We start from the raw sequence: 27,788 nt of genomic DNA, 5'->3' as shown, positions 1-27,788 counted from the left end.
CGCGGCCCAGTCAGGGCAAGCTGGGATTTCTAAGGCTAAATGGCCCAGCAATTGATAAGAGGAAGAAGCCATTGCTCCATCTACATACACAGGAGACCTGAATCATCAGGTGATTTCATATCCGTCCAGGTGTGTAACACGTGAGCTCAGATCACAGCTGGTGTGTCTGTGTGTTGGAAAATCTGTTGTTCATCGGGTTCGAAATAAATATCTCCACTAGATCATCTGCGTTTCCTTGTTTTCTTTCAAGAGGCAGGACATGATTGAGGGAGATGTATGATTATAAAGTAACTTTAATGTAAAAAAGATTTGTGGTTACATTAAGAAGTCAGGAAATGGGGTTGTACAAGTAACTGCACACTCCCAGGGGGGTAGGATTTCATGCAGACCTGCAGGGATTTAACATATACTCACGTGCGCACACACACACTCCCAACTGCTTCCTACCCTGTTCCTACTGGCATCAGCTCGGTTTTCACACACGTATTTGAATTCGAATTTACTCACAGAGAAATCCTTCTCCTATCACTACTGTACCAGCCGAAAGGGGGCGGTGCAGGGTGCATCCGTTTACCCACACATCAGGCGCATGTACATGCTCACAGCAAGTTTCTCGAGCTGATCTCAGCATATCTCCAAGGGCAGTATGCAAAGGGGTCCCTCAGGAGGAGGGAGATGGGGAGTTCTGATGGAGCCATCCAAGGCCGTTAAATTAAAAACACACGGTGCACACTCACCCATAATGCTCCCATGTTTGTTCTGCAGGACTTAAATCATTCTCATGTGGACTTGTAACCTGCACTAGCAAGATTTCAGCTCACCTCAGCTTTATTATTTTAGAATGAAAGAACAAGGCTGTAGAAACAGGAGATGTAGTTTCAGGTTTTAAGCTTATATATTTTGCTCTGCTTTGCTAGGAAGAAGAGGCCTCAACAATGCGCGCGCGCGCACACACACACACACACACACACACACACACACACACACACACACACACACACAGAGCATTCTCAAGGCCTGTGCTATGGATCTAGTTAATACAAGTGATGTTATGTTGATGCAGCCTAGTGAAATAATGCCCCACAGTTACAAAACTGCAGACAACGTCTTGGATCTGGATCATGTATGTGCATGCATTCCTCTCCCTGCCGTCATGCTAGACGGAATATCTGCATTACCGATCCCAAGAGGCGAAACTGATCTAAGCCTCCTCGCATGGGGAGAGCATCCGGATGAGTGACAAGGTAGACAGGGCATTCCGTCTGTCTGTCACCAGCTCTGCCGGAGCGCCGGAAACAGCTCCGTTTACGTAACCAATCGCGCTGGAAGCTTCTCGTCGGATTTGAGCGGCGATCCACCCATTTCGGCCCAACGTCCGTCTTGTTCTTCTTCTTCTTGCTGAGCCGCACCCCCCACCCCAGACTCCTTGACTGCTACCTGGAGAGACGGACTGAACACGTGGCCCGAAATCTCGCTGGATCACACCCAGAGCCTTCGGTAGCATTTGCCCGGTGGGGAAAAAAAAAGTATTGGCACGTCCTTGTGTGTGTCGGCACGGTGTGTGGTCTGTCTCAGCCCTGCACTGTTTATCTAGCTCTGTTTATTCACAGCCCTTCAGACAGATGCAAGAGACAGCTGGTGCCACACACGACCTCAAGCCACGTAGGCCTCACAGGCCTGGGGTTAGATTTAGATTTGTTTCCCAGGAACGTTCCACAGCATCATGGGTAAAGGGTTAAAACCAGGTGGGGTCGGTGCTTTCATATCAATAATTGTGGAGGAAGAATGTGAGAAAAGACCCAGATATCTGAAGGCTGTCTCCTCCGGTAGCCTGTCCTGCCCTTCTGAATGGCTCTACTGAGAAAAACATTGCACTATATCTACTTTAAAAAGCCTTTGAGATGTGGCTTTGTTCTGCACTCTGATTCTCTCCCTCTCCCTCTCTCTCTCCAGGCCCCTGAGACGGAATCTGTAACCCTCACCCGCCTCACCGCTCCCTCATCCCCTGCACCCCCCAGGGACTGTTAATTCAGTCTGCTTATCTCTTGCCTGTGGGCATTACCAACAGAATATCTACCCGTACTTAGCATGCAAATGACAGTGTGATTTAGAGGGTGAGGGAGAAAGAGAGCGGCACGGTTAGGGGCCTAGGGAGGAGTTCCATTTCCCTCTGAAATAATGAGATTTGGGATGCCTCCTTTGTCTTTCCAGGACTCATTTACACCTCCTGTCATCTCCGGTTTTGTCGAGAGGGAGTCCCTGCTGATTGGTATCAGCCTTGTCCCATTCTGTCCGCACGCACATAAAGAAGATGTGCACACTTAATGTCAGAGAGCTTTGAGTGTGAGTGTGTAAGAGTGCGACAATTACCGCATAAGTGTGTTTGGAAATATAGGGTAATGTCTCAAAAGGAAATGTGAAAAATCAGTGCTTAGAATAATAATAACAATGACTATTCCTGCGTTTAGTCCTTGATTGTTTAATTGATTGTTTAATTGTTAGACGTTAACATAAAAGCAGCAGTATAACCTGAAGTCATTTATCCCCCCTCCCCTTTATTAGATTATTAATTGTCTTTTGATTAGGCCTAAAAGTGCCTTTAACAGTATGATTGACAGCACATTTAGGGGCGTGGCAGGCACTCCCACACAGGTCCACTGTGCCGCACTGCCTCACCGGCTGTGTTTTTAACCTCACTGCCCATCACTATTTTGATAAAGCAGGACACAGCATCGGGGAACCAGTGAGTGAGCACAGCCTAAGCTAAATTTGGTTTAGACGAGTCTGGCCCTATATTTAGTCCAGGGCAGTTTGTGTCGATCCCTCGCTCACTGGTGAGATGATGAGGTTCATATGGCAGTGATTTGGGTCACTGCACTGCAGGGCCACGCTTCCTGCTAATTACACAGTAATGCATCAGTATAGTCCCAGTTAAACTGCACTGCTACACCTAATGCAAACCATACTGATGTTTCATTTAGTACAGTAAATGGACAAAATTAGCTCCAGATTTAGCGTGCGTCTGGGATGGTAGAGATTTAATGCATATTTCAGCCAATCGCAGCCTACGATTTCCCTTCCTGACATAGAAAAAAAAAAAAAGCTCTAAAACTCTGACTTTAGAAATAAGATAACACATTGAAGAATAATGTTGTTGTGATTCACAGAGTTGCGCTGTGAAGCCACATTCCCACCTCTGGGGTCTTCATCGTGGAGGATGGTAAAAGAGGAGAGGAATGTAGAAGGAGGAGTGCGTGGAGTAACGGATGAGTGGGAGGGCGGATGCGAGGATGCAGAGACGGAGAGAACAGCTGATGGGAGCCGGATAAAATGCACGCGGATAAGGAGGTCGTCTGGGTTTCATCAGCTCCACTTTCTCGGAGATGGAATGAGAAAATGATGGAAGGAAAGAATAAGAGAGAAGGGGGGTAAAAGTGAATAAAACTACAGGAGGATGGAGAGTGAAAAACAGCGATGTAAATAGAAGGAGGGAGACAAAGTTCACAAGTGTCCAGTGAGCCCTCAGAGAATTAGGTGGTGGTTGCTATGCCAACACGTCAGCCAAGGCACCAGGGTAAATACTGGATGTTCAGTAGGCGGGACCAATGTTAACACATAACCATAGCGTCCGTAGTCATGCACATGACCACAAATATATACATGCCCACACGCATGCAAACAAATTGCCCCTAGAATGTCTTCTGCTCTCTATACATTATACCTTCTGCTTAAAGGTAAGGTAGTTGGTTGGAGACCCTACATTTGGGCCATTTCAAATCTTAGTCTGGTAGTTCATATTTAATCCATGTCGCAGTACTCTTCAATTTAAACTGATATATGTATCTTAAATGAAGCCAAACTTTGTAACTCACAAACCACTTAATACTGTATATGTACTCTCTGCCTTTAGTGTATACGCTAGGGGCCGAGTAAACTGTGGACAGATTTAGGCCATCTGGAGCCTCTCACTTTCCTGTGTCCCTGCACCCACCTCACCTGGTGCCTCCCTGGGCAACGTTTAGCACAGTTTTCCCCCACCAGTCCATCATGATAAACAGTGAGCCACTGACAAGTTGTGTATGTTAAATCAAGTACTGTATGGAGGGCAAAACAGTGTATGGTTGTGTTTGTGTTTGACAGAAACAAGAAAAGGACAGAGTCAGTTAGAGAGAGAAAGAGAGGGAGAGCGAGAAAGAGAAACTATACCAACAGGAGCATTTATTTTACTGCGAAAAATGTGTTCTGGTATTTTCAGTACTGATATACTGATTATTACAAATCTTAGGTACCTCTCGAAACACAGCACTGGTACCAAACCTAACTTGGTATTTGATCATTTGGCAGATGTTTGCAATCCCCCCAATATCAGTGCACTTTTCTGGGGTGTTAACTTATTATTAAAATATCGTATTTCACAAAATCCCTCAAGGGGAAAGTAATATCTGAATTAAAAATATTTGTACTACCATAATAGAGAGAGAGAGAGAGAGAGATACAGAGGGCAAATGAGATACACTGAGGCCAAGATAAAAGAGGACAGACCTGTCACCAATACCATACGCAGCCAGAGCTGGCTGGCAGTGCTTTGCCTAAAATGGAGTTGGCCCCGTGGCTGTGCTCGACACTTCAGCTTGGTCTGTTTACTCCCCAGTGTTTCAGCTCCAGCCCTGGGAGAAGAGAAAGTGAAGCAGAGGGATTACCCAGGCTGATCGGGGCCACTCACAGTGATTCATCACCCATTCGGAATGAGTGAGTGTGTCACGAGCTTTTCTTCTTTCTTCTTTTGTTGTTTTAAAGCAGACCTGCAACAGTTTCAAATGGTGGCAGAAAACAGAAAGCAGATATAGAATTAACAGTCCCGCATGCACCGTTGAAACAGGACTCTCTTATACTTAATGGTGATTTTCAGCAGGTATGTGAGTCAGACAGCTCTGGGCTGGATGGGCCAGCAAGGATCTGTGGCAAAAGAGAAAATGCATTGTTGGCCAGCAGCACATGGTTAAGAATTTGTTCATATTAGGACTAAGTGGTTAATAAACACTTAAGCAGACCTTTCAGTAACTTCCAGACAGTGAAGGGGGTGGGGGGTGGGGGTCAGTGGGGTGGAGTGAGAATATTCTCTGTGCTTTTATAAACTTTCAGACATGAAATAAATGGTTTGGTTTAAAGTTATGGTCAGGGTTAGAGGGCAAAAGGGTAGTTAATTACAGTTTAAACGTCCTTTGACATCTCACGAAAACAAGCTTCAATGAAACTTTCGTTGGCATGTTCCTAGTGTTAATAGCTTTGACCTTGATTGGGCCTTACAAATCTCCAGTGATCATTATGTTTATCCAGAAGATTCCATATGGCCAACACCATCATATGTACAACTTAGATTTACAGTCTACCACCGTGTTGTTATCTTTCTCACAATGTCCACATGTTTGAAGACGTTTAGGCTAACAAGAGAATAAACCATTCACCTTTCACTACTGTGATATGTAACATATTAATCTGAGCACCTCTCGTTCCCAGCACATATGGCCTATCGCACAGGAAGAGCAAATGGTGGTTTGGCACTGAAAGAACTACGGAGCAGTGTGAAGAATAACACATTGTTGTCAGTCTGTGTGTGTGTGTGTGTGTGTGTGTGTGTGTGTGTGTTAGAATGAGAGAGTGAGAGAAAGAGTGAGAGATGTCTCTCAAATGCATTATTGCAATCACTTATTAACATTTTTTACCCACTGGAAATGTTTCAAAATTTGCTAAAATAAGATTTTGCATTCTAAACAGGTTCTTTTTTAATAATGTGAATTTCTGTTACACACACACACACATACACACTTGCACACTTTGCATGCCTTTTGCTCTTGCATGCTCTGTTGTCTTTGAAAGGATTTGCTTTTTGCTTTCGATTCCACGCCTCTGTGCTGAGCCAGGCCCCAGCAGGAACTGCTGAAACCCTGTGATGCTGCGCACTGTGGGACCTGCCCTCTAGCATACCCATACAGGAGTAGGGAGTAGCAAGGGCACTGTGAAAATCATGGAAATCGCCCCTAACACGCCTATTCACTGAGATGGACCCAAAAGACACAGGTCACTGGACACATGCCACAGTGAGAAAAGCTACACAAACAGAACCAGTGTGAGAGTTAGTTGTCATTTTAAAAATGCCTGTAGGCCACATACTGTAATTTCTCCATTTGGGTAATTGTGTTGGAACCACAGACAAGGTCTGACTGCCAGGAGTAAATCCCACCTTTTCATGTCCTTTTAGTTAACTGGTAATCTAGAAGGACATAACTGACTGGAATTTAAATCATGCTCCTTGTCCACATAGGAATGCTGCAATGCCATTCCATTTTTGTGGTAAATTTTGGGAAATATTTTTGTGTGTAAATCACTACTGCTGGAGACCTACAAAAGCACTGCGAAAGTTTATATTCTGATGTAGTGTATGCTTTACTCACATAAGAATAACACCGGTTTACAAAGGCATGTATTAAAAGCTTTAGAAGCCTTCCATACTGTCATCTGTGGGTTACAAGCTTCTGGAACAGAGTCACTGCTCTTAATTACTTTTACTGCGCTTGTTACGCTAATTTGAGATACTCGGGAGTAATAAAAGTAAACCGCGCTATTAGTCCTCAGGTCATCTTTGTTTTCCGTGACCGGCTGACCGTTCTTGGCTACTGTTGCGTGCGACCGAATGTGTGTGTTCGTTCTTGAGAAAATGGTTGAGTAAACTTTGAGGTTCATAAAGACATCCAAGACATCCATGCACACGCGCGCGCGCGCGCACACACACACACACACACACATTCGGTCGCACGCGCGCACAGTGTCTGACAGCACTATCACTTCTTCCTGTATCGTATTAATTTATTTTGTCACTTTGATAAGTCTCTGCAACCGACTTTTGTCAACAGATGAATTTGTGGACTATGTTCAAAAACCACAGCTAGGTTCAAAGATAATTACTTAACGTTCCACTGATTACTCGGCTGACACAGAAAAATGTAACCGCTGACAAATAAGTATTTAACACTGACAAGTAATTTGCACGACCATGTTTCACTTTTCTTATTCAATCTGTAACAAGTTACTAAATACCAGAGAGAGTTACGACGTGGTGAAAAACGTTTAAAAAGTTAAAAAGTCGAAAAAGTTGCTAGTGTCTGAGCGTACTTTTGTGCAGATGGAGGTTTCCAGCAGTCACACCCATTTTGATGTGCTTCCACGCGCCCAATAAGCAACCGCGCGCTAAGAAAAACAAATCTTACTATTGGTTACGTCGTGAGGGTTTCAAGCCGCCCCGTGGGGAGGGAGGGGGAGAGAGAGAGAGAGTAAGAGAGAGAGAGAGTAAGAGAGAGAGAGAGTAAGAGAGAGAGAGAGAGAGAGAGAGAGAGTAAGTAAGTAAGTAAGTAAGTGAATGACGGGGGCGTCTGGAAACCGTCTCATTAGTGCGAGGGCAATGTGGAGCGAGTGTATCGGCAGCTTACGCGACAAAACCAGTTTGGAAAGAAAGTTGCAAACGCGGTTGTTGTTAGGAACGCAGTTGTTGGAAGGTTGGAGGAATCGAGCATTCTCCGACGCCTACGATGAGAAACGTGAAGGAAGTGCGGAATTTGGCCAGGAATACCTGACCAGAAAAAAAAAAATCAGTGAACTGGACATTAGTCTGTGAATAAGGTTACACGAGGGATCGGCGAGTTGCGACTGGGATCGACAAAGACAAAAGTTTACTTTCCAAAGTTTCCAAACCGACTTATCTACGGATACTTTATTTTTTTCTGTAAGTGTTCTTTTAACTTGGTCTTATAACGCGAAACGGCCACTGATCTGTAATATGCACAAACAGGCTGGCTAGTGATTATAGACAAGAGGCGGTCCAAATATAGGTTGGCTAACATAATGGAGTAAAGTGGGACTATAAAACTTCGTCAGACTTTCCCTAACTGCAATTTAGTCGTATTTTTATTCGGACAGTGAAGTGGTACTGCAACCTGTTTTCGGTTTAAAGGCTGTATCTGGAATATCTGAGCCTTTTAGCTTGTATCTTTGTCGTTTCATCGAAGGCTGTTGCTCCGTGTGCCTTATAGGGTCCCGATGATGGCGGTCTGCGTGATGGTGTCTTTCCTGCTGCTGGGGTCATGTGTCGGCCAGTATCACGGGGAGAAGGGCATCTCCGTTCCAGAGCACGGCTTCTGTCAACCCATCTCAATCCCTCTCTGTACGGACATTCAGTACAACCAGACAATCATGCCAAATCTCTTGGGGCATACAAACCAAGAGGACGCGGGCTTGGAGGTGCATCAGTTCTATCCGCTGGTCAAGGTGCAGTGCTCTCCGGATTTGAAATTTTTCCTCTGCTCCATGTACGCGCCGGTGTGCACGGTCCTCGAGCAGGCCATCCCCCCGTGTCGCTCGCTGTGCGAACGAGCGCGTCAGGGTTGCGAGGCGCTAATGAACAAGTTCGGTTTCCAGTGGCCAGAGCGGCTCCGCTGCGAGAACTTTCCCGTGCACGGGGCCGGGGAGATATGCGTCGGCCAGAACACGTCTGACACCGGCCACCCGACGTCGGACCCCACACCGTACGTGCACGACCACTTCACACCTCGCCTGAGCGTGGACCGGCAGGGCCAGCCTTTCTCCTGCCCTCTTCAGCTTACTGTGCCATCCTATCTCAATTATAAGTTCCTAGGCGCTAAGGACTGCGGGGCTCCGTGTGAGCATGTTCAGCCTCACGGCCTCATGTACTTCCGAGAAGAGGAGGTGAAATTTGGACGCCTCTGGGTCGGAATTTGGTCCGTTCTGTGTTGTACGAGTACCCTTTTCACCGTGCTCACCTACCTCGTCGACATGCGCCGCTTCCGCTATCCTGAGAGGCCCATCATTTTCCTCTCTGGCTGCTACTTCATGGTGGCCGTGGCTTACGTCACAGGCTTCCTTCTGGAAGACCGGGCCGTGTGCATCGACAAGTTCCGGGAGGACGCCTACCGCACGGTGGCTCAGGGCACCAAGAAGGAAGGCTGCACGATACTCTTCATGATCCTGTACTTCTTTGGCATGGCCAGCTCCATCTGGTGGGTGATCCTCTCCCTCACCTGGTTCCTCTCGGCTGGCATGAAGTGGGGCCACGAGGCCATTGAGGCCAACTCTCAGTACTTCCACCTGGCGGCGTGGGCCGTGCCCGCCGTGAAGACCATCACCATCTTGGCGCTGGGCCAGGTGGACGGTGACCTGTTGACGGGTGTGTGCTTCGTGGGCGTCTACGACGTGGACGCGCTGCGTGGCTTCGTGCTGGCGCCCCTCTTCGTCTACCTCTTCATTGGCACGAGCTTCCTGCTGGCCGGCTTCGTCTCGCTCTTCCGCATCCGCACCATCATGAAACACGACGGCACCAAGACGGAGAAGCTGGAGCGCCTAATGGTGCGCATCGGCGTCTTCTCCGTGCTCTACACCGTGCCTGCCACTGTCGTCATCGCCTGCTACTTCTACGAGCAGGCGTTCCGCGCCCAGTGGGAGCGTACCTGGCATATGCAGACGTGCAAGCGCTTCGCTGTGCCCTGCCCGGCCCCGGACTTCGCACCCGTCTCACCCGACTTCACCGTTTTCATGATCAAGTACCTCATGACCATGATCGTGGGCATCACATCCGGCTTCTGGATCTGGTCGGGGAAGACGCTGCAGTCGTGGCGCCGGTTCTACAAGCGTCTGGGGAACGCCCAAGGCGAGACAACCGTGTGACGGGCTCCCTGGGATGGAGGGTTCGTGGGATTAATGGGTGGAACTACAGGTCATGACCTACAGGGTGAATTAAATATTCATATGTCTGTCGTGAAGGACGTTGCCCGGTGGACACCCACAGGATGGTCTCGCTCCGGAAACCAGTCTGTACCAAAAAGCCTCCCTTGTGATACTTAAATACTTGAACTTTGACCCTGACTTTATGTACATTTTTCAGAGAACTCCTTTGCATGACCAAGACTTTTTTTAATTGTTCAAAAGATGTTTTAAAAAGAAGTGTCATATTCTTCATTGAAAAGTGAAACAGTGCCTTTGGTATGAACACTAAGTGGATTATTCATTTATTGAATGTCAATGGAGAGAATTTTATTGATATTTTTGAGGACAGGAAAATGGTAAACCTTTTTTTTAATCACTAAAATGGCCAAAAATATTTTTATTATAATCTTTTGTCTTGTAATGTTGCCCAGTCCACTGTAGCCGATAATTTGTCTCCTTTTAAAGAGTTTGTGGCTCAGACAGCACATGAGTTTGTATATCTCTGTTGCTAAGTGTTCTGATGTTCTTTAGAACTAGATTCAGTTTGGTTGGTCTAAATGTAAAACCTTTATACAATTTTTACTTTTTTTGTGCAAAGTAAATTCAAACTGACCCAGGCCATAATTGCGTTTGTGATGGGTGGGAATAAAGATTAATTAAAGTACATAGTTTGTACAGTCAAAGGAGGAAAACTGTTACCAGATTTCATTTTGTTAAATGCTATGCTACCCTTTAAGACGACATGTATTTATTAAAAGTAACCTCATTTTTAATACAGTACTCTGAATTCAGCAGTTTCACTCAATAAAAATAGATTTTTAGAATGCGCTATTTATTTATTTGGTATTTTTCTAACCAACAGTTAATTTGACTTTGAAATTACTCACTGACTAGAATATATTCTCTTGTTTTGGGGTTTTTGCATTGGTTTACTTATTTTGTTACTGTCGACTCTATAAACACTACAATCAGTAGATTGTAGGGGGTATAATAGTTGTTATAGACAGGAAAAATTAAGTATTTATGTTAATCCAAATTGTTCTTAAATTCCCTCACAGAAATACTTTTTAAGATCAGTCTATTACCTGAAACATATTTGAATTATTTAAAAAAAAGATCATTGGTAATGAATATGCATTGGTAATAAAAAAAGACTTGTAGCTTTCAAGTAAGAACTCAATTTAGTGGCAGTCTCATTATTCAGTCAGTCATTATTCACTGGCATTAGTATGTGCAGCAGGACTGAGGATTAAGGGTAGAGGGAGAGTAAACATCTCTTAAGAAAGAGGGAGAGGTAAGCATGTTAAACAATAGCCAACAAAAACAGGAGATAATCAAGGGTGGTGTGAGGTTTGCCACCTTGCCTCTGAGAGGACCGGAAGTCCTCTGGTGCAATGAGGCGTGAGATCCTGAACCTTCCTCTCCTGACGAAACCCAATAGCAGCCCATCCTTCGGTTTGGGGTGAATCTTTACCCTTTTGTGTGGTGCATGTTTGGCGGCTTCAGGAGCTGTAGAGGTTACGGTATCTGCTGACTGAAAGGTTTTCGATAGGGGGGGTTTAGACTCCCTTGCCTGTAGTGGAACCACCACATGTAGGGAACATGGTCAGAGGTGGTGTGAGCTTTGTGTCAATACTATCCATTAGTGAATACCATAGAAAATCTAAGCTGCAGCATAAAACATATAGCATATGCTTTATGTGCTCTTTGTTAACAAGCGGCGCTCATTCCTGTGTATGGATTTTGAGCAACGAGTTCATATTACAGGTCTGCTATTAGGACGTTGCCAAGGTTTTTCAATAATAAGCCAATGTTCGTTTTGTTTTACAATCTCAGCTTGTTAGTCAGTGTAGTCTAGTGTAAACAATATAAGGCTGTGGGAAAAGACGGGACCCGTGTGGTACAGATGTGTTTTTTAAAGCCAGTTCAGTCGAAAACCACATCTAGTTGTCCAGAGCAGAAATGCGTGCACCCCCTGAAGCTAGGAGCAAGAGCCAGGTCTATACGTAAACCAGACCAGCATAAAATCCATGGTAAACGTCTGTTCACGGTTATTGAACCGAATCAAGCTTCTAGCAGTGACATGCCCATGGTTTTGTGGTTTACATGGCCTGAGAACCTGGGTTTGTGTTCGTATTCTCAAGCTTTTGTTCTACACAGGTGCTACTCTTCCTGAGAAAGACAGACAGGTCCAGTCTTAGGTAACTGAAACCCCTTCCCCAAGTTTCTCCTTGGTCTCGGTCCCACGAGATATAGTTCCCTCAACTGGATCGATACCCAATGGAGGCAACGCCTTCACTATTGTTAAGCATTGTTTCAGTGGTGTTTACCAAACGTAGAGAGTTGTCCTAGCAGATGGGCCCAGTGGTATGAATGGGGATCGGATATCCACTCTCTTGTTGAGGGAGTTACAACAAGCGCATTGTACGCTATGCTGCAAATGCCCTGAGTTACATTCTTGCCTGATATATAATACTTCCTTTAAGGTTCCCAGTAACGTGTAGGCCTCCACAGTTACATAAGAATATCAAAACCTAGCTACAGAGCTGCACTTTCTGTCCATGTGTGGCTTTTTGTTTTGCCGTTTTCTCTTAGTCTGTGTATCTTATTTTCACTGAGATGAAATTAACTGAAGGATGAAGACTACACTTTCAATACTGCTTCTATGGAAACCTGCCTCGCCGAACACATTTCACATACACAAAGAAAATGTAGAAACCAACATGAGCTCATAGGTATTCTACACCCATCCCCCTTCTCCCTAACACACACACCCTTACCCTTCCCCCAGTCCTAGCGGGTCCTCATCTGGTAGTGTTCAGGCCTTGTGTGCTGCTGAGAAATACGATCTTCCCTTTGGGTTTCAGCTATAGCAGTGCCTTACCGTGCTTACAAGCACCATACACATAATGCTACAAAGTCTCTTTCTGTGGTAGGTTTCACAAACATGTTGTATGCTGTAAACATGGAAGGCTTTCTGTTCGACCTCGAAGGAAAACTTGCTATGAGTATGAAACTAACAGAAGAATATAATCTCAACAGAGGAAACTGAAAATCCAGTGGTCCCTGGCTGGCTCTCATGTACACGGGTGTAGTCTTGTTCCCATGACTCCAACTTCACATGTGTTATCCACCCCCCACTCACATTCACTTATATATACATACCTTTCTGAACATGAACACATACATCTGTGCTTGCTGCCACCGTATGTTGCCTTTGTGAATACATATTTGAAGTTAAATACATACTATTAGCAGCTAAATTCTTCTCATTACAAAATTTCCTGTTCTGTGTCAAAAGCAGTAGATATTGGACTAACACTACTAATACTACCGAATTACTACACAGTTAACTTGTTTGGATCAGTGTTTTGATTGCAGATGAACTACCTGCTAAGGTCAAATGAAAGTACAGGAAGGTTTAGCCATTTTGCATTGTGTGATGACTATGGTCAGTTGTCACCACCTAGCGGCCAAACAGTGTAAAAGGCTAGAGGTTAAACGTAGAAATTTGTGAAAGGGCAACACTTGGCAAGCACTAAATAAACTAAACTCTAAAAAAATTAAACAAACAAACAAAAGAAAAACAGCAGACCCATTGTGCAATACGGCCGAGTGAAAAAAGAACAAAAACCTTATTTTATGACATTTTATTTAAAAAACAAGACAAAAGCAAAATAATATCTTTCTATGTCCACAAACCATCTGGACCAAATTCCCTCCCTTTTAAAATAAAAAAAAATTAATGGAGACAAAAAAGACCAACCATAAAGATAATTATCAAAAGACTACATGTGCAGTGACATCATTGTGTGCAATCATTGTTTTTATCCGTGTTGATAAACATTGCCCCTGAGTGGTGATCAGAGATCATTCTTACATAATTTATACATTGGTGACTGGAGAACTGTGAGCCAGAACAAGACTCACTGCCCTCTGATTCTCGTGTCATAATTGGAGGAATAGCTAAACTTGGAGACAAGGATTTCAACAAGGGGGCAACAGACAAATCCATCGGAATAAAATCAAGACAAACACATGCAAATGAAATCACTGATCATTCATATTACAACACAAGTTCCTCCCTCCTGCAGTTCACAGTGTGCAAATCTCAACACAGTTGTAATAATGCATACAGGGAAAACATACATCACACGTTCTAGCATCAGACAAGTTACCCCCAAACATACACCCCCACCCCACCAAAAGTCCTAAGAGCGTATCAAAAGATAAAATACTTAAGTGTCTAAAGAAGGGAATGGGGTCTACACATTGGAATGGGGCCAGCCTCTGTGAATATGGAATTCCAAACTTCAGTTCCCTTGGGATGATGGCAGATCGAGTGTACTACACCAGGCGAGGGTTCTCCTTGCTCTCTTGCTCCATTCTGCATAAGGGAACCCCACTGATGCAGTGTGGTGTCAATGACGGGGATGAACAGGGAACCATGCTGCACAGTTCCGTATCTGGACTGATGGGCAGCGTACAGCCAGCTATTCAGTGGGTTTTGGGCACGACGCAACACTTTCCATTATCAGCCATTGCAACACAGCACATATCTAGAGTCTGAATGTACGAGGGAGGGGCTAAAGAATGAGAGAAAGAGAGAATGATATGAGAGCGGGTGTTTGGGAGGAGGGCTAGGTTTTTTCTCCCTTGTTCCTTATCCTATTCTTTCTTTCTTTTTTTGCCTTTAACTCCCTTGCTCACAGAAGCCCTGGCAGAATATCACTTTGATCCAGATGGTTTTTCAATTTCCCTCTGCGAGAGGCACAAAAGGAAACAGAAGAAATAAATGTTATACATACATACAAAAAATTAAGATTTTAAAAAGAAGAGGAGTTGCAACGCAGGTCTAGTCGTTCCAATAGCCACCGGTCTGTTCCTGATACACCTCAATCACGTCCTCATCCTCCATTCCCAGCTAGAGAGAGTAAAAAAAGACCTGTGTGAAGCTGCGAACCAAAAACTCTTGTGCCAGCTCTGTGGGTGTTCCGTTTTCCCTTGAAAATGCATGGAGAAGAGAAAGATGGGTATACCTCTTTAGGGGTCTGGCTGTCTGCGATTCTCTGTCCTTCAAAAAGAAACCTAAGGGAGTTCATGGGGACACCCTGTAGAAAATATAAACAGATAAAAGATGATTAACTGAAATGCAACATTTTCTTCCAGCAATGTTAATATCTGTTAATTACTATAAATTCTAATTACAATCTATAAGGTAAGAATCTATGTTTGAAGCTTTAAGTCAATATTTTAATACTTCTTACCTGTATATATGGCTTTTTATGTATATGGATACATGACTTTTGCAAGAGATTTCATAATATTTGTAATCATAATAGTCTGTGCTGCTTGCAAACTGTGATGTTCAAGCCCCATGTGTGCAACACCACCAGAAGAGTTTTCTTTTTAACTGGGGCACAGATTTGAACAAGGGTGTGTTTCAGTATTAACAGGCAGAAATATACTGGCCTAAAAGCACATGATAATGATAAACCTTTGCTTGTCTCTCTAACATTCAGTCCTGGCTTGTACCCGCACACCTCTAAACGGAGGTCATCTCAATGTCTGACAACTACAGTTGCAACCAGATTGGTTGTTAGAGTGCAAACATAAATCAAAGCAGCACATGGAATTATGGATCACTGGAGACACACTGCTAGTTTGCTTTGTTTCATCTCACCTGTCTCTGACTGTACGACTCCTTGAGCTTCTTTAAATGCGTTGTCATCTTCACTTTAAAGTGAATTTCACTGTTGTCCTGGAAAAGGAACACCCAGAATGGAGAGAGGGACCTCTTGGATTTATTCAGGCAGTCAAGCAGGGACTTATTTGCGGCACACTATGAAGTGCTGTTTTTCTTCAATCAGAATAATCACCCAATTTTGAATAGGTAGCTAAAACATGAATATACTAGTTAGTTCTATTCCATTCATGTGCAACAACAGTGCTTAGACCTTTTTTTCTTTACTGAAACTTAAGACTTTCAGTTTGCTAAACCCTCGTGGCACATCCCAAGGGTTGTACACTGCAAACAAATCCCAAGGGTTGGCACATCCCAAGGGTTGTACACTGCAAACAAATCCCAAGGGTTGGCACATCCCAAGGGTTGTACACTGCAAACTTAAGTTAAACATAAAATCTCCCTCTTCACTTACCTGACCGATCACTTTCAGTTTAATATACTCTCCGTCCTTCTTTTCTCCTCCGTCACCGGAGGGCTTCGTCTCCTGCTCAAGGAAACCCGAGAATAATTAGGCGCAATTAGCCATTTAGCGGCTGACCATAAAACCAAAATAAAGAAACAGAGACTTCGAATCCAGTGAAGATTAGCAGATGCACTGCCGTGCTAACTGTAACGTTAGCAGATGGCATGGGAACCGTGGTCACTGTGATAACATTTGCTAACTAAGCATAAACACTTTTCGCCTCTTATTGACTGAAGCTAAAATCCCGATGATCTCTGATTCACTATTAAACCACTTGAGCTACAGCTGGTCGACGCAATACATGTGTAAACTTTGTTTCGTGGGCCCAGTAGAGAAGACCCAATACAAGCTTGTTAGCTAGCAAGCTAGCAGACTCGATGCTAACTTAAGCCACGCTAACCTAGCCAGGTAGCCAGCAAGGTACCACGACTCGAAAACGTACGCAGTGTTTATAGTTATAATAAAGCTACACATCACGATATATATGGGAACAAACCTAAAAATAACCAACCACAAATGAGACACGTAGTTCAAATCTCTTCGTGTGGGCATCTTGGCCAATTAGCATGACTGCTAACTGTGGGAAAGCTAAAATTCTTTTAGCCGGGCCCTCATATTTTTATACAGCTAACACTACGAGTACTGTTACTAGTATCAAACTTGGTTACTATCAGTCTATCAAAATACAAAAAAACACATTTAAACTCACCGTGTCTGACATGATACCCCGCAACGTACAGTTCCGTTCGAATATTACTATATTTGTAAATGAAATGTGGCTGTAACGCAGACAGCTGTCCTCCTAGCTCCACTCTCCCTCTGCCTCTCATACACCAGCTCTGACCTCACTGGAACAGGGGCGGGATATCTGATAACAAACTCATACGGAGCCAATGTTGGAGGTTTCCTTTCTTATTTTAACATTTTTTGCAGTTTGGTCAAAGATTTGTACCGGTAACTGGAACGTTTTTATATTATAATAATATGATGACAATCGTGAATACATGTATATATGAAGATTGTTTATAACACCATTTATACCCTTAGAATTAAACTCTTAAATATTTCTTTATTCAGGAGACAGTAACTAATTTTATTATGTGACAACACTGTATTTATACTATGCATGTGTTATCCACGAGTAAAAAAATATTTCCTACTCCCCGAAGACACCCTCCACTGCGGAATGTAGTGTTTTTGTATTCTATGATTTTTTAAAACACACCAGTTTTGAATGCATCAAAACCTTCATCAATGTATTGAGTTTTGTTGGCGATGTGTGTTGGAGGTACAGTCAAATGTGCAGCTGAGGGGTTCTCCTGGACTGATGTGGGGTAACTGCGGAGATATCAAATATACATACAGAGAGGATATACATACACACAAATACATACAGAAGACATAGAGAAGATATATGTGTACAGATGTATACAGTAGACACGCATATACACAAATAAAGAAGATATAGAGACGATATATGTATACAGATATCTAGAGAAGATATACATGCACAAAAAATACATACAGAAGATATAGAGAAGATATATGTATACAGATGTCTAGAGAACATATACATGCACAAATATACATGCAGAAGGCGTGAACCTGCAGACCCCACGAGGAGACTGCCTACCGAATCTGCTGCGCATGAGCATGGATCCTGCCGCTCGCTCCGCGTGGTAAGGAGTTCACATGCTTAGCTGAACGCTCTCGTACCGGGAGCAGAAGGCCGTTTTTTTCTGAGAAGGTCGAAGCTAAGCGGTTAAATATGTTGGTGCTGTTTGAAACCGCGGCCGGCTATGCCATTTTCAAGGTAAGTATGCTTAAATATATATCAAACACGAATAATTTACATAAAAAGTTATTTTGCTCGCTGGTCTGCTCAACGACTAACGTTAGCTAGCTAGCGTTAGCTAACTATTAGCTAGCAGCGTCAACTAAATCGGTTGTAAGTTAGTTATCATTGTTTAAGCTAAAGAAAGTTTATTTTTGATAACCTAAAATAAAGAGGTCTGAATCAGCTAGCGACACATTTGCGCAGCATGTAGGTTAAGTCTCCTTAGCCGAGGTGATTCGTGTTCAAGCGGGCCTGCCGAGCGCCCACGTTGTAACATTTTAGCTCAGCTGGCGAAATGACGCTAGCTGAGGTGTAGCTCGAGTAGTTTAGACTAACTATAACTATATAGGGACGTTTTCGCACTTCTTCGCTCTCTTTAACGCTGTATGTCCTTTTCATGCCATGCAAGTATGCAAAGTGTAAATGACAATAGTAGCGACCTAGTCATCATAATGGCTAGCGTTTGCTTGGCCCAGCAATACATTTACGGCGTTTGGGGGACCTGCCTCACGTTATATGAGAAAATATTCATATAGATAACAGATAATTGTCAGTCCAGGTTAGGCGTAATCCTCTTAAACATTCATTTGCTGAATAGGTCCTCGATGAGCAAAAACTCCAGCAGGTGGACTGCCTCTGGAAGGAATTTGAAACGCCGGAAAAAGCCAATAAAATGTGAGTTAAATTAATCGAGACAAATTTGTTAAACGTTTCCTTTAAGCTGCTTTATATGATGTATGTGGAGTAAACGAAAACGTTTGCTTTTTCTTTGTTTACTTTGTATATACAGGGCTGCATTTACAGTAAGGCAGATTTGCATTAATGGTTAATTATGACAACATTATTGTTAATTTTATTTTCAGAGTGAAACTCAAGCACTTTGAAAAATTCCAGGACACGACAGAAGCTCTGGCAGGTAACGTAGATAAGTGTCTCGTCACACAATTTCCCATGGTAATTACACACACACACACACTAAGGACTAGGGACAATCATCCATATGTGCTGTTGTCAATGATGCATCTGTCTGTCCGACTGTAGTATGAGGCAACTAAGCAGTTAATTCGTCACTACCACTGAGACAACAGCTGTTCAGCACGTTACGTTTGACCGATGTTCATATTGCTCAAATTTGTCATATTTTAAAGCGTGTGTCTCTGCACTCTTTATAAACAAAGACTTAAAAAAAAAAAAAACACGCATTCTTGCTGCTGCTTCTTTTTGCCGTCACTGTAGCGGCCACTGCTTTGGTGGAAGGTAAGCTCGGGAAGAGTTTGAAAAAGGTCCTGAAGAAGGTGGTGGCGAAGGAAGCCCACGAGCAGCTGGCCATAACGGATGCTAAACTGGGAGGCGTCATCAGAGTAAGTGGCAGGCTCTCCAGGTGGGGAGCACTTCTTCACCTACACGTGGCCAAGCTGGGCTGGCGGTGGCCACGTGTCATCATTTTAGCTAAACGTCTTGGCTTTGTTTTTGCAGTCCCGGTGAATGAATCCCCTCTTCAATCTAGTCTTCTCATTTCTGTCTATAAAACCAAGCATCAGGGCAAAGAACAGTGTCAAGCTGTGTATTGTCTATTTTGTGAGCTCTGGTAGCGTCATTGTGTGGTAGAGCATGTTGATTTAGCTAAATAGCATGTTATAATCAAGGCAGTATTGGAATAATTGAATTAATAAATAGGGAGGTGATTTAAGTCTTAAATTCCCTTCCTATTTATTAATTCTGTGATTCCGCTGAATAATCTTAGCTTGAGTAGAGGGAAAAAACTTTTTTTCTGTCTGTCCAGCCTGTGATTGACCAGTGCTCTCTCTTGCCCCCTTCAGGAAAAGCTAAACCTGAGCTGTGTCCATAGCCCTGCTGTAGCTGAGCTCATGAGGGGTATAAGGAACCAGATGGAGGGTCTGATCACCGGGCTCCCTCCAAGAGAAATCAGTGCCATGTCTCTGGGCCTGGCACACAGGTGGGAAAATGTCACATGCACACAAAAGAGATGCAGGTGCAAATAATTACAAAACTGAATTGCTGTCAGTGATTGCTAACATAACTGACTTTTCTGAGAATATTGATTGCCATTCGCCACTACCACTGAGATAGGCTTGTAACGTGATTGATGTACTCTGGTTAGTATTGGTCACATTTTAACTTTTAATGGTTTTATGTTCTTGTTTCATTCCGTTAGCCTCTCCCGTTACAAGCTGAAATTCAGCCCGGACAAAGTGGACACCATGATCGTTCAAGCCATATGCAAGTGTCTTTTCCTTGTAAATTTATCAGATCTCATAGCTGTGTCTTGTTGAAAGTGATTTTTGATAAGCATTGATGATGATGACCTTGTGTCAAGACCCTGAATACTTTGTGACGGTGTCTAAGTCACTACCTCATCTGAGCTTGTGAAGACACATTGTTGTAATGTGCAGAGATGACCGAGCATTGACTTGGGCTCCATGTCAGTGTCCCCTTGCTGTTTCTCCAGCTCTCCTGGATGACCTGGACAAGGAGCTGAACAACTACATCATGCGTTGCCGCGAGTGGTATGGCTGGCATTTCCCCGAGCTTGGCAAGATCATCACTGACAACTTGGCATACTGCAAGAGCGTCCGCAAGATCGGTGGGTATGGGTGTCCGCTGGAGAAAACGGCACAGCGCATTGACCAAAGTCTGCATGAGCCTTGAGGAACCTGCTGAGTTCGTGATGGCACCACGCTTAGCTGCTGAATCTGTTGTTGGGATTCTGCGGTTTGAGCTGCCATTGCTATAACTAGTGCTCTAATGTGTCTTTAGAAGTGGTTAGCTCCATCTATGGGGTCTGAGCTTAAACTGTGTTTCTGCACCTTTTGTTTTGTTTGTGGTGTGTAGGTGACCGCACAAATGTGGCAAGCACAGACCTTTCTGAGCTGCTGCCAGAGGAGGTGGAGGCAGAGGTCAAACTGGCTGCGGAGATCTCCATGGGGACGGAAGTGTCTGAGGAGGACATCAGCAACATCTTGCACCTGTGCGACCAGGTTTGTGAAAGAGAGTGTGCCATTTGTCATGACAACCTAAACAAGTCAAGACATTTAATGCAGTGGAAATTTCACACTTCTGCAGAACTAGGTTTTTATGCTGGTTTCACTGGATGTATATATCTCTGTCACTCAAGTACATATCCTTGCAGGTGATCGAAATCTCAGAGTATCGTGCTCAGCTCTATGACTATCTAAAGAACCGCATGATGGCCATCGCGCCCAACCTCACAGTCATGGTGGGAGAGCTTGTGGGTGCCCGTCTCATCTCTCATGCTGGTCGGTTTTTTTCCTGTTCAGTTATTATGCACATTATTGATCATGTTAAGAAAACCTAACAGTGATATTTAAGTTGGTCTCTACTTCGTAAAACATTAATTGTACATACCTAACTAGCTCTTAAATCTGTACTGCAGTCAGTTAACAGCTTAAGTCTGTAGAACATCTTTTCGTGAATTGCTGTTTTAATCATGTTCTCAATCAGGTTCACTGCTAAACTTGGCCAAGCACCCGGCGTCCACAGTGCAAATTTTGGGGGCAGAGAAAGCCTTGTTCAGGGCCTTGAAAACGCGACGGGACACGCCCAAGTACGGTCTGATCTACCACGCCTCCCTGGTAGGGCAGACCACAGCGAAGAACAAGGGCAAGATCTCCAGGATGCTGGCAGCCAAGACAGCCCTGGCAGTCCGCTACGACGCCCTGGGCGAAGACACCAATGCCGAGATGGGGGTGGAGAACAGGGCCAAGCTGGAGGCTCGACTGCGCCACCTGGAGGAGAAGGGGGTGAGTGGCACGTCTTGGCTTTCTGCAGAGCAGGTGAAAGTTCCTGTCGCTCACACGGTGATGATGATGACATCCTGTCACAGTACTGAAGACTCCATGTGGCTTTCTTTGTCACTACCTCATCTGAGTGTTTGCAGGGATCAGAAATTTAAGAGGAGAGCTGTTTTGTTTCTGTAGTGGCTCACAGGAGTGTTTGTGCTTCTGTACTAAAGCTCCCTTTTCTCCTGATCTCAGATGAGACGCATCAGCGGGTCGGGCAAAGCTCTGGCCCGGACGGACAAATATCAACACAAGAGGTGAGTGTTCTTTGTCCACTGTCAAGTCCTAATAGAAGGCCTCACTGTAAGAATAAACATATGATGTGCAAGTTCTTCCAAAAAGTCAATGAAATGCAAATATGCACAGTGAGCATTTAATTTGTTAAATTTTATTTTGACTTGTATTCAACCAAAACATTATAGACAAGATGTTGTTTTACCTAAATGTATTTTTAAAGATTGATGTTTTATTCTTAAATTGATGTCCACAACATGTTCCAAAATAGTTGTGACTGAGCAATTTGGAACTAATACTGATGTGATGCACTGTAGTAGTAATGTGATTCGAAATCGACTGTGTTAAGTGGCTGAGCCGATGGTGGTGTAGTGTCTAGGCCTCCCAGAGGCTCCTTACAATCAGCCTTCAAGAGCAGAGATGAGCCATGGCTCACCAGTTTGCTAAGAGATGAATCTGCAAATAATCCAGCAATTTTAAAACGATGTTCCCCAAAAACAAATGGTTTGACTTTTGAGCATTTCACCCTCTTCTGCACGCTGCGTACTTAAGATTGAAGAAATCTGGTCAAATCTCAGTTCGAGGCTGAAAGCTACTCGTTATGTGAGCTGTGTGTGATCCGAGAACCCTCAGCCGTCACTTAAAAAATGGACATGCAAATGTAATGGTGTGTGCTTAGGGATACGTGGGTCAACTCTATTTGACGCTGCATTGACAAGATGCAAGTTAAGGCTGTAGAATGCAAAGGAGTTATATGTTAACACTGTTGGGTTGTTGTATCTCTACGTAACAGCATGTGCCAAAGGTCACGAATGCATTACTGCACAAGTGCTAGACTGGCCTGCTGCTTGTACTCCCAACTGGACTCCAACTGCAAGTGTGTGGACCATTCTGAAGTGTAGTCTATGGCAACAGAGGCCCTGTACAATTGAGCAGCTAAAGACCTGTTTTTAATGGAAAAATGAGGAAATTCACTTGCTAAACTTAATGAGCCTGAGTGTATAATGATGAAATGTAGTTTAAAATGCTACACAATTGTAATGAAACTGGACCGAGTGTTTGTTTTTGTTTTTGTTTGGTTTTTTTGCATCATGTTGTATTCGTCACATTAAATTAGCAAAGTAATGGGGCAGTGTATTGTGTTCTATATTAGCATTTTCCATACTGTCCTACCCTTTTGTGGGTTTGTATTACATGCAAAGCATTTGAGAGGTTTTAAATGTAAAACTAATTTTCCTTATTTTTTTCCCCCTCCTAATTAGTGACATAAAAGTATATGACCCGTCAGGAGACTCGACGATCCCTACCGTCTCCAGGAAGAGGAAGATGGAGGAGGAGGAGGAAGACAAGCCTGTGGAGATCAAGGCCAAGAAAATAAAGACGGAAACCCCGACGGAAGGTGAGGCACGGCTCGCCTGTGATGGTCTTTGCCTTTCAAACGTGATTTTGGGGATCTAAAGGACGATGGTCATGGAGCATGATATTGGTCTGGCGCAGCAGGAGCTGAGGTCACTGAAACAGACGCGCCCAAGAAGAAAAAGAAAAAGAAGAAGCAGGAGCAGGATCCCGAGGAGGAGGAGGAGGAGGAGGAGGAGACGGTCATCAGTCCAACAGAGGAGGTGAGAGTTTGCTCACGGCAGATGCGTCCGACACGTTGGGAGCCCGATCAATTGACTTTTATTGCCCTTCGATGACTATTAAATACCAGAATAATCGGCCCTTTTCCAGGTCTGCTCGTGTAACTGAATTTTACGCCCTACGTTTACAGACAACAGAGAAAGGGAAGAAGAAGAAAAAGAAAGAAAAGAAACACGAGGAAGAGGCTGAGGCCGAGGAGGAAGAGGCAGCAGTCAATCCCACAGAAGAGGTGACGCTTTTACTTTACATCTCTTCAGAGAGCCGCCCAATGTCATTTAATCATGGGGCTGGGGTTGAGTAGTCAAGCAGAAGCATGTGTTAACTGCACTCCCCTTGGCTTTATGCACGTTCTAGCTGACACCGTTTGGTGTGTGAGCTGAGAAGTAACTATTATGCGTTTGTTTTCCTATTTTGATCAGTTTTTGTTTCCTTTCGTAGACAACAGAGAAGAAGAAGAAGAAGAAGAAGAAAAAAGTCAAAGAGGAGGAAGGAGAGTGAAAAAGCAAACCAGAGACATTTTCTTCCTTTCCAGTTAACTTCTTTTTTTCCTCTCCTCCCTTGTGTCTCGGAAATTTTATACATCTTGACACCATGGGCTACATTAACATTGACGAACTCAAGGACTGTTAGAATTGTGGGGAGGGGGTGTAATTGTTTTGGGGGGGTTTTTGTTCGTGTTTTTTTTTGTTTGTTTGTTTTTTTTTGTTTTTTTTTAATGATTTAATAACTTTTAACTGTACGAGAAATACTTCATAATTTTGATGGACACATCTAAGCCCTCCAAAGGTGCAATTCTGTGTGTCATCTGTTTGTAGAGCTTTCAGATGGGACTGCTAAGTGTAATTTGCATGCATATTGTATGCATTTTGGTTTAAACAAAATTATTGGCCATGATTTGTGTTAAGAAAACAAGCTATTGAGTGAAATGAGGGAGAGCTGGGGGGGGGGTTGTTTTGCAGCTTTTAATTAAACGTCTATTTCTTTATTTTGTGCTTGTCTTTCATAAAATTACACTTAATATTTACAATATTTTAAATATAAACATTTTTTTGATTGGAAGAATTTGATATTCCAATCTTTTTCTTTTTTCTTTTTTTTTTTTTTAATTTTAAAAGTCCCCCATTTTCTTTCAGTTCTCATGATGCAAGTTCCCAATCATCAGCTAGCTAATCTTCCTTGTCCTATGACAGGGGCAGACAGCGGAAGCTTCAGGCCAGCACATGCTTTCTCCTAGACAGGTGATGCCAAGTGCCACATTTTTTCAAATTGCTGCCCATGCTGAAAAACAGGGCAACTGAACATACTCAGAGGAACATACTAACCACCCCAGTCAGCAATTGTGAGCACAAGCTAGTGCCCATGATTGGCTAGTTTTCGCTGTGACTGACCACAAAAGCAGTGCCAATTTCACTCTTGCATGCCTGGCCACCAGCAAAATCCTTTGCCTATCATATGGACCCATCACAATCTAAAACAGAACTGAAGACCTCTATATAGAGATTTGAGCTTAACACTACTTTCCTTCTCCCATCATGGACACTGGAAAATGGAAGATTTATTGGGCCTCTGCTTAAAATAAAATTCTCCCTTGCTGTCTTTCGTACACACGCACACATTCCTCCATGGTTCCTCCTGTTCTTGCTTCTGTCAGGCTAGTCCAGGGCGAGTGGCCAAAGTGCAGCATAAATCCAGTGAGCCATCAGTGTGAGCTGGAGTTGCAAACACATGAACAACTTTAATTAACAGCAGGCTCCTTAAAGCAAGCGCTGACTGCTGCACGAACCTGCAAATGTGGGATTCAGTTGGTCCCCAAAACCCACAGGCATGCAAAATTACTAATCATTTAGTACCCATCAGTTCATTCTGTGAATCGGTGAACACTAAAAAAGTAGAATGACATCTTATAGTCTACATTTGTAGTCTTTGTTGTGGGTTATGTGGTGTTTACTATTAGTAGGTATTAGTTAGGTATTAGTTGGTATTAAGCGCATAAAATAGCAGCCAAAAAGGGGAAAGTCCAGAAAAAAATTTGTACACAGTACTTTTAATTTTCTCAGTTATAGATCCAGGTGTGTCATTTGATTTACAGAAGAATCATGCTCTGGATGATAAACACCAATGAATCCCTAATTGGGGATAACTTGGAAGAAGGGTGTTGCTGACTCCCGCCGCTTGGAAGTGAGAATTGGCCCTCGTTCTCTTGCTCCATAACCTTTGCCTTAGGGAACTGATTCTTCTCAGTCCATCTTGGCCATTAAAATGAGCGAAAAGGCTTTTATCGTTCGGCTCAGTGGATTTATAGGGTTGGCCTTGACCACTGTACCATTCCTTATGGACCAGAGCCCATGTTGTGCAAGAGAAAGACCCGGGCTTTGGATGAGACTCTGAGGATGCTCGTCTCTTCCATGATCCCAACTGAGCCTGTCTGTAATCTAGAGATTGCTGAACACGAGGTTCAATTAGCAGGGTTTCTGTTCAGTGTTTTAGCAGTTGGTAAAAACCTCTGGATTAGCACTTCTCTAAGGTGCAAGAAAAAACAGCATGAACGTTGGCTGATGGCTCTCTCTGAATTACTGGTGAAGATTTGCAGTTATGGAATAATGTGAGAGCCTCATGTAGTGGATGTGATGAAGACACTGAAAGTCCTTTCATCGGTGGTTGCCAAGTGTTCCCCATAACAATCCTCCCCTTCAACTAATCAAGACCTTCATTCACTCCCAGCTAGTATTATATGGGAGATACCACAAGCTCTTATGCTGCAGAAATGAGATCCGATTAGAAAGAATTTGCACAGCATTATGGTTAAAATCTGTTCTGTTTAATTAAGTCTTATTCACGGTAAGTACACAGTAAGAACATTCTTCATACATACTAGTGATAAGTCACTTGTCGAGCATTTATTAGACTGAGCTATAATTGGAGACAAGGAAATAAAAAGCACTTGAAGCATAAACTATTGTGATGGAGTATACGGTACCAAAATCTTTTTGCTAAGTCAGTTGTGGATGAATGTATCTAAGTAGACAGTTGAGTTTACATTATTGACATTATTAACATTACATGCTAATGTTAGGCCTTTTGTAAATCTGTTCCATGCTCGGACATACTGTAGCCATGTGCCTGTGACGTGATTTAGGTCAACTCTGCTGCCTTGGTCTGCTCTGACCTCAGCTGCACCGACTGATGGGGAGGGAGGGATTCCTGCTGTTCACTGCACGCTCCTGGCAGCCGTTCCGCAATGTTCCCGCAGTACAGCAGAGAGCGCATTGGCCACTTCTGAAAAAGAAAACCCACACATCACCATAAAGCCCTGATCACCGTTACAGTATTTACTATGTCAGAGTAACTACTGTGTCATGTGATGCCACAAAACCAGCCTTATTGCATCTTATGTTATTTTCCAAGTAAGCTTTTCTTTTATTGTCTATGTAAGTTATGTCCCACATATAGGCTGAAGTGCGAGTCACCTTCACAGGGTGCAGGTAGCCTTCGGCTCTCTGCAGTGCTGGATGGTCACAAAGGCTTCCCCCCTGATCCAGCATCTCGGTCAGGTGGGCAATGTAATTGGTGGCCAGGACCAGTACATCCAGCTTGGAGAGCTTCGTGTCTGGAGGCACCGACGGCAGCGCAGCCTGAAGGCTCTGGAACGCCTGCCGCAGGTTTCGCACCCGAGTCCTCTCTCTTGCTGCGTTTTCTGGGGAATTCTGTGTCTTTGGTGCCCCTGTTTGCAGCCCAGACCTCGCCTGGAAAACAAGTGAATACGAAAAGGATTAGATACCTTTCTCAAGAGTGTGGTTTTCTGTGTTAAGACAGCTTTGGTAGGTAAATTGTTGAGATACAGGTAGTTCTGGTTCATTTAAATTCTTTTTAGAGTTTTAACTCATTCATGGCATTGTCATTTGACTCTGGGCCCCATGAATAAATGAACCTTGGCAATAAACCAAAACTACATTTCAAACAGACAGACAACCAAGTTTCTCTGTCTCTGCAGTTTTTTTTTGTGTGTGTGTGGAGGGGGGGGACGGGGACGTGAGACCCGCAGTTCTGACTGGTTCTTACTCACCCATTTCTTGGACTCTCTGCACGCAGCCTGTCTCACACATGGTTGTGTCCACCTCAGCGTCCGGTGCAGACCTCTCTGTCCTGATTCCCCTTCCACTGCAGCCAGAGCCTTTTCCAGCGCACTCTCCGCCATCAGAATGGCACCAGCGAGTACACCGCGCTGGCCTCTCCTTTGTGGCAGTGCCCGCATCTGGCGGACGAGCAGGACTCGCTCCT

The 27,788-nt window shown here is 43.9% G+C and overlaps 4 protein-coding genes and 2 non-coding genes across 8 annotated transcripts in view; 5 read left to right on the top strand and 1 right to left on the bottom strand.

The window, feature by feature from the left end:
• Window positions 1-221, top strand: part of cdk15 (cyclin-dependent kinase 15) — an 18,602-nt gene extending 18,381 nt beyond the window's left edge. The window contains exon 14 of the mRNA XM_027020765.2: window positions 1-221. This exon is cut by the window's left edge and continues 1,072 nt beyond it. The gene's annotated coding sequence lies outside the window, so the exon portion shown is untranslated.
• A 4,351-nt stretch (window positions 222-4,572) lies between these two features.
• Window positions 4,573-10,602, top strand: fzd7b (frizzled class receptor 7b). 2 transcript variants are annotated; one of them, XM_027020814.2, is made up of 2 exons: window positions 4,573-4,749; window positions 8,085-10,602. In XM_027020814.2, exons 1-2 carry the CDS (start codon window positions 4,595-4,597, stop codon window positions 9,730-9,732), a joined length of 1,803 nt encoding a protein of 600 aa, XP_026876615.2. In that variant the 5' UTR covers window positions 4,573-4,594; the 3' UTR covers window positions 9,733-10,602. The 2 variants fall into 2 exon arrangements, with proteins under 2 accessions (XP_026876615.2, XP_026876616.2); XM_027020815.2 differs by lacking the exon at window positions 4,573-4,749 and adding an exon at window positions 7,436-7,777.
• A 2,804-nt stretch (window positions 10,603-13,406) lies between these two features.
• On the bottom strand, window positions 13,407-16,817 carry sumo1 (small ubiquitin like modifier 1). The gene is made up of 5 exons (XM_027020829.2): window positions 16,690-16,817; window positions 15,930-16,001; window positions 15,455-15,532; window positions 14,811-14,882; window positions 13,407-14,695 (listed from the first exon to the last, which is right to left on the bottom strand). The coding sequence occupies exons 1-5, from the start codon at window positions 16,699-16,701 to the stop codon at window positions 14,627-14,629; spliced, it is 303 nt and encodes a 100-aa protein (XP_026876630.1). The 5' UTR covers window positions 16,702-16,817; the 3' UTR covers window positions 13,407-14,626.
• Window positions 16,818-17,652: 835 nt separating this feature from the next.
• On the top strand, window positions 17,653-24,475 carry nop58 (NOP58 ribonucleoprotein homolog (yeast)). 2 transcript variants are annotated; one of them, XM_027020767.2, is made up of 15 exons: window positions 17,653-17,793; window positions 18,416-18,492; window positions 18,681-18,733; window positions 19,054-19,178; window positions 19,638-19,774; window positions 19,994-20,058; window positions 20,288-20,422; window positions 20,671-20,816; window positions 20,969-21,095; window positions 21,301-21,599; window positions 21,834-21,895; window positions 23,135-23,271; window positions 23,373-23,491; window positions 23,641-23,739; window positions 23,949-24,475. In XM_027020767.2, exons 1-15 carry the CDS (start codon window positions 17,749-17,751, stop codon window positions 24,006-24,008), a joined length of 1,686 nt encoding a protein of 561 aa, XP_026876568.2. In that variant the 5' UTR covers window positions 17,653-17,748; the 3' UTR covers window positions 24,009-24,475. The 2 variants fall into 2 exon arrangements, with proteins under 2 accessions (XP_026876568.2, XP_026876567.2); XM_027020766.2 differs by having other exon boundaries at window positions 23,370-23,491.
• On the top strand, window positions 18,819-18,909 carry LOC113584104. The gene has a single exon (XR_003411377.1). It is a non-coding gene; the product is annotated as a small nucleolar RNA SNORD70 (small nucleolar RNA).
• On the top strand, window positions 20,123-20,207 carry LOC113584105. The gene has a single exon (XR_003411378.2). It is a non-coding gene; the product is annotated as a small nucleolar RNA SNORD11B (small nucleolar RNA).
• Window positions 24,476-27,788: the final 3,313 nt, after the last annotated feature.

Source organism: Electrophorus electricus, chromosome 1 (genome assembly GCF_013358815.1).
Source record: "Electrophorus electricus isolate fEleEle1 chromosome 1, fEleEle1.pri, whole genome shotgun sequence".
Classification (NCBI taxonomy): domain Eukaryota; kingdom Metazoa; phylum Chordata; class Actinopteri; order Gymnotiformes; family Gymnotidae; genus Electrophorus; species Electrophorus electricus.
This window is presented reverse-complemented; position numbering and strand designations above follow the sequence as displayed.